General features: G+C 44.1%; 1 protein-coding gene across 5 annotated transcripts in view; it reads right to left on the reverse strand.

Annotated features, from left to right (window-relative positions):
* UBR3 (ubiquitin protein ligase E3 component n-recognin 3) overlaps window positions 1–17370 on the reverse strand; it is a 207286-nt gene that overhangs the window by 168321 nt on the left and 21595 nt on the right. For all 5 annotated transcript variants that reach the window (XM_040441568.1, XM_040441565.1, XM_040441566.1 and 2 more), the window contains exons 4-8: window positions 13074–13208; window positions 11177–11226; window positions 10481–10547; window positions 4757–4887; window positions 2960–3188 (exon numbers count right to left, since the gene is read on the reverse strand). In XM_040441568.1, the coding sequence (XP_040297502.1) occupies window positions 2960–3188; window positions 4757–4887; window positions 10481–10547; window positions 11177–11226; window positions 13074–13208 (612 nt within the window). The remainder of the gene's footprint in view (window positions 1–2959; window positions 3189–4756; window positions 4888–10480; window positions 10548–11176; window positions 11227–13073; window positions 13209–17370) is intronic.

Here is a 17370-nt window from a genome sequence, read left to right on the forward strand (position 1 = left end):
TACTGCAAGTCCATCAAATTCAGCCAAGGGACGTTTAAGGGAAAGATCTGCACCTGTTCTTTGTTTAAAGCCGAATCTAGTTTTGGTTCAAAATTCCTGATGGAAAATCACTGACCAAACACTGACGGTGCCTTTTCTTGATTTTGTGTTTTATGAATACCAAGAAAATAATCTCTATTCAGCGCTCCTGTTGTATGCTAATGAACGCTTTCAAGTTAAAGGGGTTATGCCATGATTGATTTAATAAATGAAAAATCAGACATCATATAGTACGTGACCATCTCTTTCTAGCAAAACTAGAACCAGCCCTGTACCTCCCATGGATCCAGATATCTCCACATTCATTCAGAACATATGGCAGGCGGCAGTTAAAGATTAAAACTGAGCAACGTTCAACCAGCTCAGTGAGACGGACAAAAAAAATAAGGAAAAGAACAAACAGCGGGTGGCGTTATACAGATACCGTTTATGGAATAACTGAGTGGCTATACTACATTTTTAATTACATGTAATTACAAAAGTATTCAGGTCCAGGAGCTGGTTTGAAAAATGTGAAATATGTTCCATGACACAACTCTTATAATGAGACCGGCTCTTGCAGCTTCCAAGTCAAGCTTGTCACACCCAGATCCTGCCTCCTGCCCCTTGATTGATGTTTCAGAGCTGTGGTTACGTCATCCCTTCTTCTCTCCATATCTCATGCAGTCACAGACTTTCTCCTACATGACGCCTGCACAGAGTAGCGGACATTTCAGGCCCATACTCTCCCCACTATCTGGCGCATGCACAGCGAAGCACTGAACTGCGCAGCTGTAAACTCAGCTTCAATATGTAGGTGCTGTGGAGGAGAAAGTCTGTGTCTGTGCAAGATGTGGACAGGAGATGATGTAACCACAGCTCTGAGCCAACCGCCTTGACTTAAAAGCGCTTATACAGCAGGAGTGCTGAATAAAGAATTTTTTTTCTGTATTCATAGAACACAAACTTAAGACAAGGGCATTATTAGGGATGTTAGCCTAGAGATTGGACCCTTTTAAAATGTAGCTTTTATTATTTCAATTAAAAAGCAAAAAATATCACCCTATGATAACTGGGTGACCAGTGACATCCCTCTTCATCGATAAGAGAGTCTGTGTGAGTTATCTTGCCCCAAGTATGGCCTGCCTCACGGCATCATCCAGGACATAGTATTTACACTTTTTATTTATCTATTTATCCTGCTTTGATCTATGATGTTATTCATAACAATTATCATCCTTTAACCGACCCCCTGATGAACCGTAGTGGGGAAACGCGTCAGGGTTAAAATCAACATCAGTATATGTGTTAAATTCCCAAGTTACAGGGTTGTACAGGGCCAGACAGGGTAGGTACGGGGACAGTGTGATCCCACCATCAGGGATCATCCCTGGGCAAAGGGTTAATCTAGGGCGGGTACAGGGAGAGAACCATCCCCAGCACCCATAATAAGTGCCCTAACCTTTTTCCCTACATCCCACACCTCTCATAAATGTCATAAGTGCCCTTGGAATTTGCACCACTTACATCTTATTTGCACCAATTCACGGTGGTAGCTGGGCGATATCTTGTCCTGATATATATGTTTTTCGGTCACCCAGTTATCATAGGGTGATATTTTTTGCTTTTTAATTGAACTAATAAAAGCTACATTTTAAAAGGGTCCAATCTCTAGGCTAATATTCACTTTCACGGACACTTATACTATTGTTATATATGTAATTTTTCTTCGAGATCATTATTAGGGATCGGCCGATATTGTTTTTTTAGGGCCGATACCGATAATTTGTGAACTTTCAGGCAGATAGCCGATAATTTATACCGATGTTCTAGTAATTTTCATTTTAAAAAATATATAAAAAATTCCTACACAAATCTGCTGAAAATTAATATGTTTATTGTTAACGTGTATTTTTATATTTTTTTTAAAAAAATCTTTCATTTATACTTAATATTTTGGTGTTTTTTTGTTACTAACTTTTAGCCCCCTTAGGGACTAGAACCATTGTCCTATTCACCCATTCACCTATTTATAGATCTCTATCAGGGTGAATAAGATCTCGCACTGTCCCTGCTGCTCTGTGTTTTGTGCACACAGCAGCATGGAGCTGAACATGGCAGCCAGGGCTTCAATAGCGTCCTGGCTGCCGTGGTAACCGATCGGAGCCCCAGGATTACACTGCTGGGGCTCCGATCGGAGGAGGAGGGGAGAGGGGATCCTGTGGCCACTGCCACCAATGACTAATACTGGGGGGGGGCGCACTGCGCCACCAATGATTAATACTTGGGGGCTTGGGGGGGCGCACTGCGCCACCAATGAAGAGAAATTTCTCATTAATTCATATACAGGAGGCAGGAGCTGGCTGCAGAATCACATAGCCGGCTCCCGACCTCTATGAGCAATAGCTGCGATCCGCGGCACCTGAGGGGTTAACTACCGCGGATCGCAGCTACCGCTCATAGAGGTCGGGAGCCGGCTATGTGATTCTGCAGCCAGCTCCCGCCTCCTGTATATGAATTAATGAGAGATTTCTCTTCATTGGTGGTGCAGCGGCCACAGCCCCTCCTCTTGTCCTCCTTCCTCTCACTGGCTGCAGCGGCAGCAGCACAGGGGGAGGGAGACACTGCTTCCTTCTCCCCTGTGCTGCTGAGGGAACACAGAGCGCGCTGAGCAGCGCAATCCTTGTTCCCCATACGTTATCGGAATATCGGCAAAATAGATGCCGATACCGATAACGGTCAAAATACTGAATATCGGCCGATAATATCGGTAAAACCGATAATCGGTCGATCCCTATTAGGGATGACATGCTTGGACAGGATAAGGTAATGTGCTTAGTTAAATATTGAATACCTTACTGTCAGCTTCCCTTGAAACCATATAAAACCTATGTATGTTTCTGGGGAAAAATGCAACTAAATGAGAAAGGCTTGTAATTACCTTGCAATTCACTTTTGATAAGGCAACTTTCCATCATGTAGAGCAGCACGGTAACCATAATGTCCAGAAGCTGACACTCTTCAGTCACCTGACGAGCCAGCTCCTCATTGCTGAAGAGCTGGACGCTGATGTGCACAATTCGGTTTGACATTGTGTCTGACTCATGGCTTTTCTTCAAGGTTTTCATTATGAAAGCATAATGTTGAACAAAAGTTTTTGTAAACGCAATCTGCAAATTAAAATCACAAAAACAACTTAGTGGCCGAGAAGTTGAGAAGAATTATCCAATAGCAACTTTTGACTAGGCACTGTGCAAGTAGGCAGTGTTGGAATTGCCAGCATGGCATTTAAAAGGGGTTGTCAACATATCCCATTTTTACCCAGGCAGGCCCCAGACATTAGCATCGGAGCATTTCATGGTTGTTTATATTTTTCACACTCATAGGAGGAGGCTTCCGCTAAGCAGTGTTGCCAGTGACATCACCAGCTCTCATGGGCAGGCTTTAGCGCTGCCCTAGCCATTTTACAGGCTAGGGCAGCGTTAAAGGCCGCCCATTAGTGCCAGTGAGGTCACTGGGCTCACTGCTAGGCTGAAGCCTCCTCCTAGCATTCCCATGGAGAGACCAGTACGTCACAGGATCTCCAGAAAAAGCTTTTCAGGGGGGCTGCCAGGGTGAAAACATGGATATGTCCGGGTTCAGCTTTAATTTTAGTGCCCAGCGTAACAGAAGTTCAGACAGACTTCAGAACACTGATGCACTGATTTTCATGAGAAAAAGTCTGTATTCACCTAACCCTGCACAGACCAGCAAGTTACATGTCCCATGATTCCAAGCAACCAGTAGCACCATGAGCCCTATCTTCTAATGCAGGCAACCTCAAACTGCGGCCCTCCAGCTGTTGTAAAACTACAACTTCCACAATGCCCTGCTGTAGGCTGATACCCGACGGCTGTTTGGGCATGCTGGGAGTAGTAGTTTTGCAACAGCTGGAGGGCCGCAGTTTGAGGATGCCTGTTCTAATGCATAGATCTTCAGGCCGATAAGCCTGCAACAAGAATCTTCCATTGACTAAAACAGAACTGTAATGCTTAAAGCCCTTAAATGGGTTTTCCACCTTCAGAGGCCTTTCAGCCATACCCCTGCAAAGCTGACAGACCTGCATAGGTAAGCATACTTACCTGCTACCCACCGCTGGGTTCCAGCTCCCCCACTGGTAAAATTCCTGCTTGATGAGTGTCACGTGGCTGCTGCAGCCAATGACTGGCTGTAAAAAGCTACATGTCTCCTATGTGTCATGTGACCCACAGCATGACAGTGGGGGACAAAGGAGCCAGAACCCAGTGGCGGGAGCAGGTAAGTATGGTACCCTCCACAGATCTGGCGATGGGAGTGGGGGTCAGGGGATCTGGCTGAAAGGCCCCCAAAGGTGGAAAACGCCTTTAAAATGGATTGACCAAGAGTTAATAAAATCAAAACTAGCTACATATTAAAATAACATAATTAAAAAAAGACATAACTGCAGGCCTGATGTCCTGATGCTAGTTGCCAGTCTTTGGAGTTATGACTATGTTTGGAGTTATAACTATATATCAACGTGCCCGCTGCAGCCAATCAGATTCCACCTTTCATTTTTCACAGCTACTTTGGAAAATGAAAGGTGGAATCTGATTGGTTGCTATGGGCAACTAAGCCAGTTCTACTTTACACCAGTTTGATGAATCTCCCCCAATGTTCCTGGAAGGTACAATGGATGCCGACTCCCCTACACTGAGGGAAGGGAAGGCAGTGAGATTACCTTGTACTCTTGGTCTGGTAGCATATTGAGCAGGAAGGTGACCATTTTCTGAGGAAATTCATACTTCACAGTCCAAAAGAGTAATTCTTCTAAAAAACATTTATGCTTCAGAACATCCATGATAGACTGATCTGTGAAAAAAAAATTGGCAGAATTAACAAGAGAATCAAGTCCTAGTATGAGTTCTTCATCTAATTATATTCATATTTGGGAATGGTCACTTTTAGGACGACTAGACTTTTGATGATATTTTATTGGATTACCTAGGATGGCTACTAGGGGATAACATATTGTTGTGACCGATAAGATTAGGATTGTTTTTAATAGTTTCTGTGACAGTTTTTTTTTTGTGCGGGGTTGTACTATGCTGATTGCAATAGTCGTATATACATTTTTATAATACATTTGTTATTGTGCACACTTTTTGTTGTGTGTTGCAATCTCTTAGTGGACCCCAACGATCAGACACTTAGGGCTCATGCACACAAATGTATTTTTGCACCTGATCCGCACTTTTTGTGAGTCTGGTGTGGACCCAGTCATTTCAATGGGGCAGCAAAAATTAAACCGTTTTACAGACAGGGATAGGATAGTTCTATAGAGGGCAGGATGTTCTGAACCGCAAAATGCGAAACACACACGGCCGGTATCCATGTTTTGCGGATCTGCAATTTGCAACCGCAAAACTGTCTATGACCGTGTGCATGAGCACTTGGTAAGTATCCTGCACATAGGAGTCTTACTGGAAGTACTCCACGGTATGGAGACTTATTGGTAATGCTCTATGGGAAAATAATATGCAAAGAGATGTCTCTAGGGTTGGGCGATCTCAAAAATATTCCACGGATAACGTTAAGAAATTTATCGCGATAACGATATATATCGCGATAGATACCCATTAAGAAGAAAAAAACACTTGGGGCCACAAGGAGACGTTACACTGTATGGGGGCAGCCACAAGAGAGAAGTTACACTGTATGGGGGCAGCCACAAGAGAGACGTTACACTGTATGGGGGCAGCCACAAGGGAGACGTTACACTGTATGGGGGCAGCCACAAGGAGACGTTATACTGTATGGGGGCAGCCACAAGGAGACGTTATACTGTATGGGGGCAGCCACTAGGAGACGTTATACTGTATGGGGGCAGCCACAAGGGAGACGTTATACTGTATGGGGCCACAAGGAGACATTATATACTGTATGGGCAGGCAGTGGGCCACAAGAGTCACTATACTGCATGGGGCCACCAGGAGACATGATACTGTCTGGACTAAGGAACTATACTGTAACGGGGCCACAAGGTGACATTATACTGTATGGGACAACAATTTGTAACTCCTCCGCCATCAGTATAATAATGTCTTGTTGCTCCTGTATGGATGCCATCACCATGTGCAGTGCAGCTTGCAGGCAGGGCCAGGGCCGCAGAAGACAGACAGTACAACCTTTATTTCTGACACCTGGGCCGTTAAGGTCTCTCACTCCTCTTCCCCCACCTTGGCTTGGACACGGATTGCTGACTGACTTTCCGCGCTTCGCGCCTGTGCTCGGCCAGTGGGCGGAGACTTAAATATGGGAGCGAGGAGGAGCCGGGGGCGGCCGCTGCAGGAAGTAATGTGTACGGTACGCATATGCAGGGATGTAGAGGCGGGCTGACACAGATTTAGGAGTGGTCAGCACGCATATGACCGCTCCTATGACGTGACCAAATACCGCGGTATATCGTGGACACCGGTTTACCACTCAACCCTAGATGTCTCCTGAGAAAAGAAAACCATCTCGCTAGCGCCACTTCCAAGCGGTTGTACTATGGATATGGTTTAATTTTCCAAGAGACACCTCTTTGCATACTATAGATAGGAGATACATTTTGTGAAAAACTCTTAATTGTTATTGGATCAAATCTATTAACTGTGTAGACTGTGGTGAGAAGGCAATTTCTATTTTTTTTTTTTTTGGGGGGGGGGGGGGGGAGTAATATTTGTGTTTGTGGAATGGGAACAATTTTTCCTTTTCTAATCCAACTAAAATACATCTGCATGCAACTGAAGAGCTTAGTCAGACCTGTCTGCTTTCGGCTTCTTGTATACAGTTGCAAGAAAAAGTATGTAAACCCTTTGGAATTATATGGATTTCTGCACAAATTGGTCATAAAATGTGATCTGATCTTCATCTAAGTCACAGCAATAGACAATCACAGTCTGCCTAAACTAATAACACACAAAGAATTAAATCTTGCCATGTTTTTATTGAACACACCAAGTAAACATTCACAGTGCAGGTGGAAAAAGTATGTGAACCCTTGGATTTAATAACTGGTTGAACCTCCTTTGGCAGCAATAACTTCACCCAAACGTTTCCTGTAGTTGCAGATCAGACGTGCACAACGGTCAGGAGTAATTCATCACCATTCCTCTTTACAGAACTGTTTCAGTTCAGCAATATTCTTGGGATGTCTGGTGTGAATCGCTTTCTTGAGGTCATGCCACAGCATCTCAATCGGGTTGAGGTCAGGACTCTGACTGGGCCACTCCAGAAGGTGTATTTTCTTCTGTTTAAGCCATTCTGTTGTTGATTTACTTCTGTGCTTTGGGTCGTTGTCCTGTTGCAACACCCATCTTCTCTTGAGCTTCAGCTGGTGGACAGATGGCCTTAAGTTCTCCTGCAAAATGTCTTGATAAACTTGGAAATTAATTTTTCCTTCGATGACAGCAATCCGTCCAGGCCCTGACACAGCAAAGCAGCCCCAAACCATGATGCCCCCACCACCATACTTCACAGTTGGGATGAGGTTTTGATGTTGGTGTGCTGTGCCTCTTTTTCTCCACACATAGTGTTGTGTGTTTCTTCCAAACAACTCAACTTTGGTTTCATCTGTCCACAGAATATTTTGCCAGTACTGCTGTGGAACATCCAGGTGCTCTTGTGCAAACTGCAAACGTGAAGCAATGTTTTTTTTGGACAGCAGTGGCTTTCTCTGTGGTATCCTCCCATGAAATCCATTCTTGTTTAGTGTTTTACGTATCGTAGATTCGCTAACAGGGATGTTAGCATATGCCAGAGACTTTTGTAAGTCTTTAGCTGACACTCTAGGATTCTTCTTCACCTCATTGAGAAGTCTGCGCTGTGCTCTTGCAGTCATCTTTACAGGACGGCCACTTTTAGGGAGATTAGCAGCAGTGATGAGCTTTCTCCATTTATAGACAATTTGTCTTATCGTGGACTGATGAACAGCAAGGCTTTTGGAGATACTTTTATAAGCCTTTCCAGCTTTATGCAAGTCAACAATTCTTAATCGTAGGTCTTCTGAGAGCTCTTTTGTGAGAGGCATCATTCACATCAGGCAATGCTTCTTGTGAAAAACAAATCCAGAACTGGTGTGTGTTTTTTATAGGGCAGGGCAGCTGTAACCAACACCTCCAATCTCATCTCATTGATTGGACTCCAGTTGGCTGACACCTCACTCCAATTAGCTCTTGGAGATGTCATTAGTCTAGGGGTTCACATACTTTTTCCACCTGCACTGTGAATGTTTACATGGTGTGTTCAATAAAAACATGGTAAAATTTAATTCTGTGTTTTATTAGTTTAAGCAGACTGTGATTGTCTATTGTTGTGATGAAGATCAGATCACATTTTATGACCAATTTGTGCAGAAATCCATATCATTCCAAAGGGTTCATATACTTTTTCTTGCAACTGTACATGGAGGTTTTTTTATACGGTTTTGTGATGGTCACAGTGCGGTTCACTGTGACAGTTGTGTCTGTGTAGGCTGGCTGCAGGCTGCCTCCTGTGGGCTGCGTGCTGGCTGCGGTGTCTTCTGTTAACTGCTGCCTGTGAATGTTTGCTCTCCCAGTGTCTGCTTCTCTGTGCAGTTCTTATCACTGTTGCCTTGCAGCCTGGCTGCAGGTTCCCTCAAGTACTAGCTGCAGGCTGACACCTGTGTATGCTGGTTGTGTGGGACTGCATGCTGGCTGCGGTGTAGTGTGTGAACTGTGTCCTATGTTTGTGTATTCCAGTGTCTGCATCTCTGTGGCTTATGTCTCTGGTGCCGTGCAGGCTGACTGCCTGCACCTTGTGTACTGGCTGTGGGTTTCCCCATGCCTGCTGGTTCAGCGATGTGCGCTGGCTGCAGCCTTGTGTGTGAACAGGGTCTGAATATGGATGCTTTTCTGTGACACTGGTTGTTTGTGCTCTGGCGTACTGACTGCGGTGGACTCAGTGTATGCTGGTTGCCAGGGGCAACATCCTGTACTGCAGCCTGTGTGTCTGTGGTTCTGGTACTCCTGTTCTGGTGTGGTTAACATTCCCTGGTCTGGTCCTGGGTGTGGCTTATCAGGTGCCCTCGTTATCCAGCTATATCCATCTGTGAGCTGTGGGGCTTGTGGTCAGTCTATCTTCTGTCCAGTGCCTTACTGGGTGTAGCCCCTTGCTGCTGACCCAGGTTTTTTTTCCTATCTGCCCTTGTTTGTGGTGTCACCTGGTAATGCATTGTTGCTGCTTTGTCTGATGTTCTCCGATACCTGTTCTGTGAGGGGTTTGGTGTTATTGCCTTGTCTGTTCTCCTGCACCTGTTCTGTGATGGTGTTTGAGGCTATGTCTGTTCTGTACCTGCCCTGTATGATGTTTATGTTATCCTTGTCCGTTTCTTGTTTAGCCTGGCAGTGCTAAACTGCTTCTGATTGTAGTCTGTCCTATGTCCTGCCTGGCAGTGCTTACTGCTTCTGATCCTTGTCTGTTCTCGTCTGCCTGTAGTTCCTTTCTACTCCTGTTCCTATCCAGTGTTTGTCATGCCTTCATGAGAGGGTCCCTGGCTTCCCCGGAGGGGGAATCTCTTGTCTGTATCTTTAGTTTGTGTGCAGCTCTGCCTGAGACAGCCATGCTTCCATTCTGCTTGGGGTTCAAGCATCTGCTTCTGTACTGGTTCCCATTCGTCTTGTTGTCTGTTCCATTGTTGTCTGATCCGCTGGTGCTTGCACCAGAGTGGTTCTCTGCAGGTAGGGGCCAAGTGTAACGGGACCTTCCTGGAGGTGCGACCAGTGAGCCCTCGGCCCAGTTCATTCCCACCACCAGGCACTCTGTGAAGAACGGGGCTCACTGGCTCTCCGCTCTCTGGGTTTTGCTTCTGGTCTGCCAATGCTTGGTTCTGTGGTAGTGCTACCACTATTGCCTACCTGCTTACTGTTGTGTGCTTTATTACACTTGTAATAAAAGTTCTTTTTTGGTCCTTTGTCTGTTTTACCTGTGTCCTGTTTGCATGATGTCCCGGAGGTCTGCCTTGGGCCTCCGACATGTGACAGTGATGCAGTTTTTGTACCAATACCAGGAAAAATCTGGAACTTCCTTGCAGGGTTAGATGCAGACCTGCCAGATGGCTTAAGTAGTTAAGATCCACTCCTGGTTTTGGCTTCATAAACCGCCTAAACAACAATTTAATTACACCTGGATGGGGTAATAAGTTCATATAACAAACAGCAAATGAATTGTAAGTATGTAAAAGCTTTTAACTAAGTTATTCTAGCCCACATCCGGACGGTTTCTGCTCTCAGAGCGTGCATCTGAAGCCAGAAAGACTGACTGAGGAACACGGATGTCTTGCAGGTTGCAGTTTGGGGTGTTCCAAGCTGTGTAACACAAGACACTTGACATTTCAGATGATGTTTGTTTTCGGTGACAGCCCTAGAACGAAGTCAGCAGGGTCATGTGAAAGTATACATACCTTTGGCACTTGTGCTGAGTTTTACTCTTTTACGTTTCCCTACAGATGATCTGTCATCCTGGTCCTCCTGGAAGATTAATACAACTTTAGCCCAAGTAGACAAATTTCATGAAGATAGTCATACATTTAAAATTAGATTATTACCAGATATTAACCCATCACTCTTTAAAAAGGTACGGAAACAGAGTGGCCAGGATGCCGCAAATTAGCCAGGTTAATCAAATGACTGGTAGTGGCCGCACAATTGTGCAGCTAACACTTAGACCGATCATCGCTGCCCAGTTTTGTAGTTCAAACTGCTGTTTTACTAGAAAGTCTTGCAGCTATTAACTGATTTGAAAACCGGTTCGCTTTGCAGTAAAATCGTAGGCCGAGCACCATTCACTCGCATGGCAGCTGTCCCTTTATAAAAGATAGAACTGTGAAGATAATATGTGCTGTACGGCATTATCACAAAATGAATATATCTCCTCATTACAGCATAACAGAAGATATTGTACAAAATAAAGGAAATACTATTGCCCATAAACCATCTTACCGCTGCATTAACTAAAATGCTCAAATCAATGTCAGAAAATGACAGATGTGAATGGTCACTATAAGCAATGAAGTATCACCAGACCTCCACCCTCTATACCACAGAAGGCAGGAAGGCTACAGATAATGGAAAGTAAAAAATAACAGCAATTCACCAACCTCATCAGAAGAATCGGACTGTGCTGACGCTGCATTCGCTCCTGCAGTTTCTACAGAAAAAAAAAAAACTGAGTTCAAGAAAAATTCCCTTCTGCATCAAATATGAATTCATAAATAAAAATGTTATCAATTAGATAATATATTTTCAGACTATTTTAAAAGGCCTTGAAGACAGGCACAAAATACCATTCCAGAACACATTTTCTGCATTGTGCCGTTCATCTGTTATTCCTGTTAAATAGACACTTCCATCAGAAAGTAGGTTTTTTTGTTTGTTTTTAAATCCATATAAACTTTTTTTTTCAGAATTTTTGGCTGTTTTTCATTTCGGTAGTGACTATACCATGGAAAATTAAATACTAAATTCTTTCCTGCTGTAGCGACCCCATGGTTATTTTACTGCTGTTGTGAGGAAAAGATGTTACCTCCTAATGTAATAGTAAATGGTAGAATGTGAATAACAGTGTGACAGCGGTATAATTCTCTTGATGGGCCTAGATAAAGATGCCCACAGAGGAGCATTGCACTTATCAGTATAATGTACAATGAGCCACTAAGGGGGTTTTCTGGTAACAGTGAACGGTCTGACTGAAAAAGTCAATTACTGTATTTTTTGCTTTATAGTGGGGGGAAAATGGACGTTCGTCTTCTAAAGCGAATACTAGTGAGCACTTCCATTATGGAAGCGCGCTCACTAGTAGGAATTAGGTACCGGGAGTTGGGAACGAAGCGCCACAAGTGCTTGTAGAACTCACCCTCCCTGGTCTTCCTTGCTTGGGACGGCGCTTCACTGTCCTGACCACATACAGTGTCAGGTGACAGAGCAGTGCAGGCCGGGAAGACAGGGGAGCGCAACTTCTGCCAGAGGTGAAGAGGAGCCGCTGAGCAGGATAAGTAAGAGGAGGTTGTTATTTTAATCTGATCTGAGGTCTGATGGGGTTCTGACATGGGGGCCTGATCTGATGCCCTGATATTCATGGGGGCATGATCTGATGCCCTGACATTCATGGGGTCCTGATCTGATGTCCTGATATTTATGGGGGCATGATATGAGGTCTGATGAAAAATATTTTTTTCTTATTTTCCTCCTCTTAAACCTGGGGTGCGTCTTGTCATCAGGTGCGTCTTATAAAGCAAAAAATACGGTAAGTTTACTGTGCAAAAAGTTCAAACAAGTGAGGAAAAGAGCAAAGACAGAAAGTACGGTAGAGGGCATGGAGTGACTTGTAAAACAAACAAATAAAAAAAACTGTGTCAGATTGTGGGGTCTGTGAACTGTGTCAGATTGTGGGGTCTGTGAACTGTGTCAAACTATATGGACAATTCCTATTTACGAGGTGAATGGGAACACCAAGTTAGCAAATCCCCCATATACACATTTCCAGAAGTGATAATGGAGGGATGACACAAAGGAGAAGGTACTCCAGCACTTCTTGGTTTTTCTTCAGTTATAACATGGAAGTTTCTCTTGCATAGACTACACAGATCTTGTGGATGTAGGAGTAACTTTACACGACAAACTGCACACACACAAACCACAGACTAAGGCCTCATGCACATGTCCGTAGTTCTGGCCTGCATGCGATCCGCAAAAAACGACCCATTCATCTCAGTGGGGCCGCAAAAGATGCTGTCTGCATCCGTAGATCTGTTCCACAGCCCCTCAAAAAAAAAAAAAAAAAAAAAGAGAAAACGTCCTATTCTTGTCCGTTTTGCAGACAACGATAGGACATTTTTGCAGGAGTTTAAAAAATTTATTTTTTTTAAATCCGCCATGCACTCAGCCCATAGCCGTGTTTTATGGATCCACGATTTGCGGATTGCAAAACACAGAGTTTTGTGCATGAGCCCTAACACACAGTCTACATGGAAGAAAGAGGAAATGTATTTCACAAACCTTGCACTGGTAAAGCACTTGTGCTCTTGTCCTGGCTCCCGCTCGGCTGTTTCTCTTCAGGAAATGCTAGTCCAGACCCCTTTAGGGCAATAAGGTACTTTTCATGACTCTTTGTACAAGTATTCTCAGTGGAACCTATAGTGAACATACACTTTATTAAAAGGTACACTTTTTCATTCTTTATATGTGGAGCAAACCTTGATTTTTTTTGCCATGACTGCAGTTCCATTACCTGCTGCCCCAGAAGGATCACCACCTAAATGCCTCAAGAACACAACCGTATTTTTGGTTAGTGTCTGATCTGCATTTTATAGAACCTTTCCTATTCTTTATAGAACCTATCCTATTCTTGTCCATTTTGCGGACAAGAATGGGCTTTAATTTTATTTTTTTACAATGGATCCAGCAAAAATTGCTGATCCGTGATTTGTGGCCCGCAAAACGGATACGGTCATGTGCAAGAGGCCTAACTCGCTCATCCACAAGATAGGATATAAATGTCCCACAAATCATTAGAACAGGGGTCCTGGGTCCTCCACCACAGTGAGGAGTTTGAACATAACAGTGGTCGAGCATGCCCCTCTATTCATTGTTTAGGGGCAGAAGAAAACAGCAAAGCACTGTTGTCAGCCATTTCTCTAGGTTCTGAATGGGGATGAAACATGCATGCTCGACTGTTGGTCAACTGAAACTCATCGTTAAGCCAATTTCATAAGAGCCTATTCAGTCAGGGAAACACACATACTGTGTGAGCACAGCTCCTCTAATGCAAACTCACAGCATCAAAATGATTTATGATTGCTGTGTGTTCCTGCCTGACCACGGGTGTACTGAACTGTACTCACATGATGTCATTTGTACAGTTCAGTAGACTCACCCTCACTCAGTGTGCGTTTTCCGGACTGAATAGGCTCTTGTGAAATTGGCCTAAAAATTACTTTCAGCTGACTGGCAGTCGAGCATGCATTCAAAGCCTAGAGAAATGACAGATAGCAGGAACGCACAGCATCATGAATAACTATGATACAGCGAGTTCACATCAGCGATGCTGTGTTCAGTCCGGGAAATACAACCCTCACATGGAGTGTGTTTCCCGGACTGAATACGTTTATGTGAGATTGGCTTTAATGTCTTCATGTAGTCAGGAGGAACAAGGAGTTTTGGGATCCCCATTCTAGTGATCAGTGGGAGTCCCTGCGAACAGACATTTATTACTTATCCTGTGAATAGGTGAAAAATGTTGACTGTGGGACAACTTAAAGAGGACCATTCACCTCTCCTGACATTCCTGTTTTAATAGCTTCATGCATTCCCCATGTAATAACAATTCTGGAACATCTAGTCTTATGGCTCTATGTTGTACCATTCCTTTATTATTTCTACCAGAAGTTATGAATGAATTGCTAGCAGTCTGCAGTAAGGGTACAGAGGGGAGGTAACCAGTCGGGGGGGTGTACCTGCACAGTCTGAAAATGGCAGCACTGATTGGATAGTCAGTCTGTGCAGGGACACCCCCCCAACTGGTTACCTCCCCTCTGTACCCTACTGAAGGCTAATAGCATTTCATTCATAAGGGTACTTTCACACTTGCGTTGTTGGATTCCGGCAGGCAGTTCCGTTACCAGAACTGAATGCTGGATCCGGAAATCCATGTGCAAACGGATACCATTTGTTTCCAGATCCGGCTGACAAATGCATTGAAACACCGGATCCGTCTCTCCGGTGTCATCAGGAAAAATGGATCCGGTATTTATTTTTTTCACAGATTTAAAGGTCTGCGCATGCGCAGATTGGAAAACCGGATCTGGAACACTTAGTACCGGATCCGGCATTAATACATTTCAATGGAAATTAATGTCGGATCCGGCATTCTGGAATGAGAAAATACTGCAGCATGCTGCTGTATTTTCTCCGGTCAAATACCGTAAGAGTGACTGAACTGAAGACATCCTGATGCATACTGAACGGATTACTCTCCATTCAGAATGCAATAGAATAAAACTAAAGCGTTTTTTTTCCGGTGACGGAACTCCATACCGGAAAACTTTACTGCGTGAAAGTACCCTAACTTATAGTGCAAATAATAAAGGAATGGCAGAAAACATACAGACATAAGAATAGATGTTCCAGAAACGTTAATACGTGGAGAAAGCATGTAGCTATAAAAATAGGCAGGTCAGGAGCGGTGACAGTTTTTTTTTTTTTTTTTAAAACAAGAGCCGAAGTAAGGCTACTTTCACACTAGCGTTAATATTTTCCGGTATTGAGATCCGTCATAAGGTCTCAATACCGGAAAAAAACTAATCATAGTCAATGGGGACAAAACGTAGCTGAACAAAACGGAGTGCTCCAAAATGCATTCCGTTCTCATACCGGAGAGAAAACCGCAGATCCGCTTTTTCTGTCACAATCCGACACAATAGAAAACGGATCCGTCTTGGCTATGTTAAAGATAATACAACCGGATCTGTTCATAACGGATGCAGATGGTTGTATTATCAGTAACGGAAACGTTTTTGCTGAACCCTGCCGGATCCAGCAAAAACGCTAGTGTGAAAGTAGCACAACCGCCAAGGTCCCCCTCACCATAGGTAACTTTTATTTTACTTAAGGAATCACAGATGTATCAGTAAGGAATGGAAAGAAGGTGAAACATATGAACAAAGGGAACATTTCATTCAGTTGTTATTTATGCAATTTGCTCACATATCGTAGAAGTGTAATTCACCCCCATCATTCCCCACTAGTCATATGGTACAAAGAAAGATGAAGTGTTTAAGCCGGCCTCCTACACACAGGACTTTTGCCAGATTTCTGGAACTTAGATTTGCAATCTGTCCTCACCACACACGTGCCCACAGAGATCTGATTCATGATGAAATAAAAGAGTGTTCAGCAGTGAACTGCACATTATGGTGCTGGTTCAGAGAACAACCTGTTGGTCTTAAAGAGGGAGGCGGAGGAGAAAGTGCTCATAAAGAGCTTTAGGACATGTAACCACAGGTTAATGGCTCATGAACACAAACTTATTTTCTTTCTGTGTCCGTTCTGTTTTTTTGGGGACCATATATTGAACCATTCATTTCAATGGGTCCGCAAAAAATAAAAAAATTGATTCCGTTTCCATATGTCCATTCCGCCACAAAATAGAACATGTCCTATTATTGTCTGCATTACGGACTAGGATCGTACTGCTCTATCAGGGGCCAGCTGTTCCATTCTGCACACTGACATCATCCGTATTTTTTGCAGATCCGTTTTTTGAAGAGCACAAAATACATATTCTTGTGCATGAGCCCTAAAACATGCGAGCCATGATGAATCTGTTTTTTCAAGAAAAAAAAAAAATAAACACATTAAGGGTCCATTCCGCAAGTGTTTTGAGGTCCGCAAAACACAGACACCGGCCACGTGCGTTCTGCATTTTGGCGGACTGCATATTGCCGGCACTATGATAGAAATGCCTATTCTTGTCTGTGGCTGCAGACAAGACATGCTCTCTCTTTTTTGCGGGGCCGCGGAACGGAAGCGCCGGATGCGGACAGCACACGGTGTGCTGTCTGCAAAATTGCGGAATGGATGCGGACGTGTGAATGGACCCTAACTGGGGAACAAAGAGAACATTTACATGGTTACCTCCTTTTCATCTTTTGCAGAGCCACCAATCCCTGGGCTCTTCTTCTATGTCTATGGCCATACTGCTGGTCCGACTACCCGCTGCATCCTGCTGCCCTCTGATTGGCCAGCTCTGCTCAGGTGAACAGTGCTGGCCAATCAAAGAGCAAGTAGGAAGCGTCTTAGGTTACCGAAACAGTGTACGTCAGGTAGTCTGAGAAGCGATGCGGCCATCTTGGAAGACGAAAAAAGGAGCCCGGGAAGCTACAGATCCGCAACTGAAAAGATGAAAAGGAAGGCACCAGGTAGGTATTCTGTTTTTTTTTTTTCTTGAATCGGAGCATCACTTTAAGAATTTTCTTGAAGGTAACCTCTTAGAAGACTCATGCATCCAAAGCCACAGACAGCATGAAATCCTGAAGGATCCCTTATTACAGAGACAACATAGCTGGGGGGGGGGAACGTGGGAATGGCATAAACTGCCTAAACAAAGACACTGTGTATGTAGACCTGTAATCATTTGCTAGAAATCTTAAAGGGGGTTGTCCAAGATGCAGCCAATCACTGGCCATACCGGTCTCATGCCGTATATAGCTGAGGTCAGTGATTGGCTGCAGCAGTGGTGGGAGGAGGAGCAGTGTCGCAGGAGCCTCTTCTAATAACACCATCCCTGCAGTTTGTT

Source organism: Bufo bufo, chromosome 7, assembly GCF_905171765.1.
Source record: "Bufo bufo chromosome 7, aBufBuf1.1, whole genome shotgun sequence".
NCBI classification, from domain to species: Eukaryota; Metazoa; Chordata; class Amphibia; order Anura; family Bufonidae; genus Bufo; species Bufo bufo.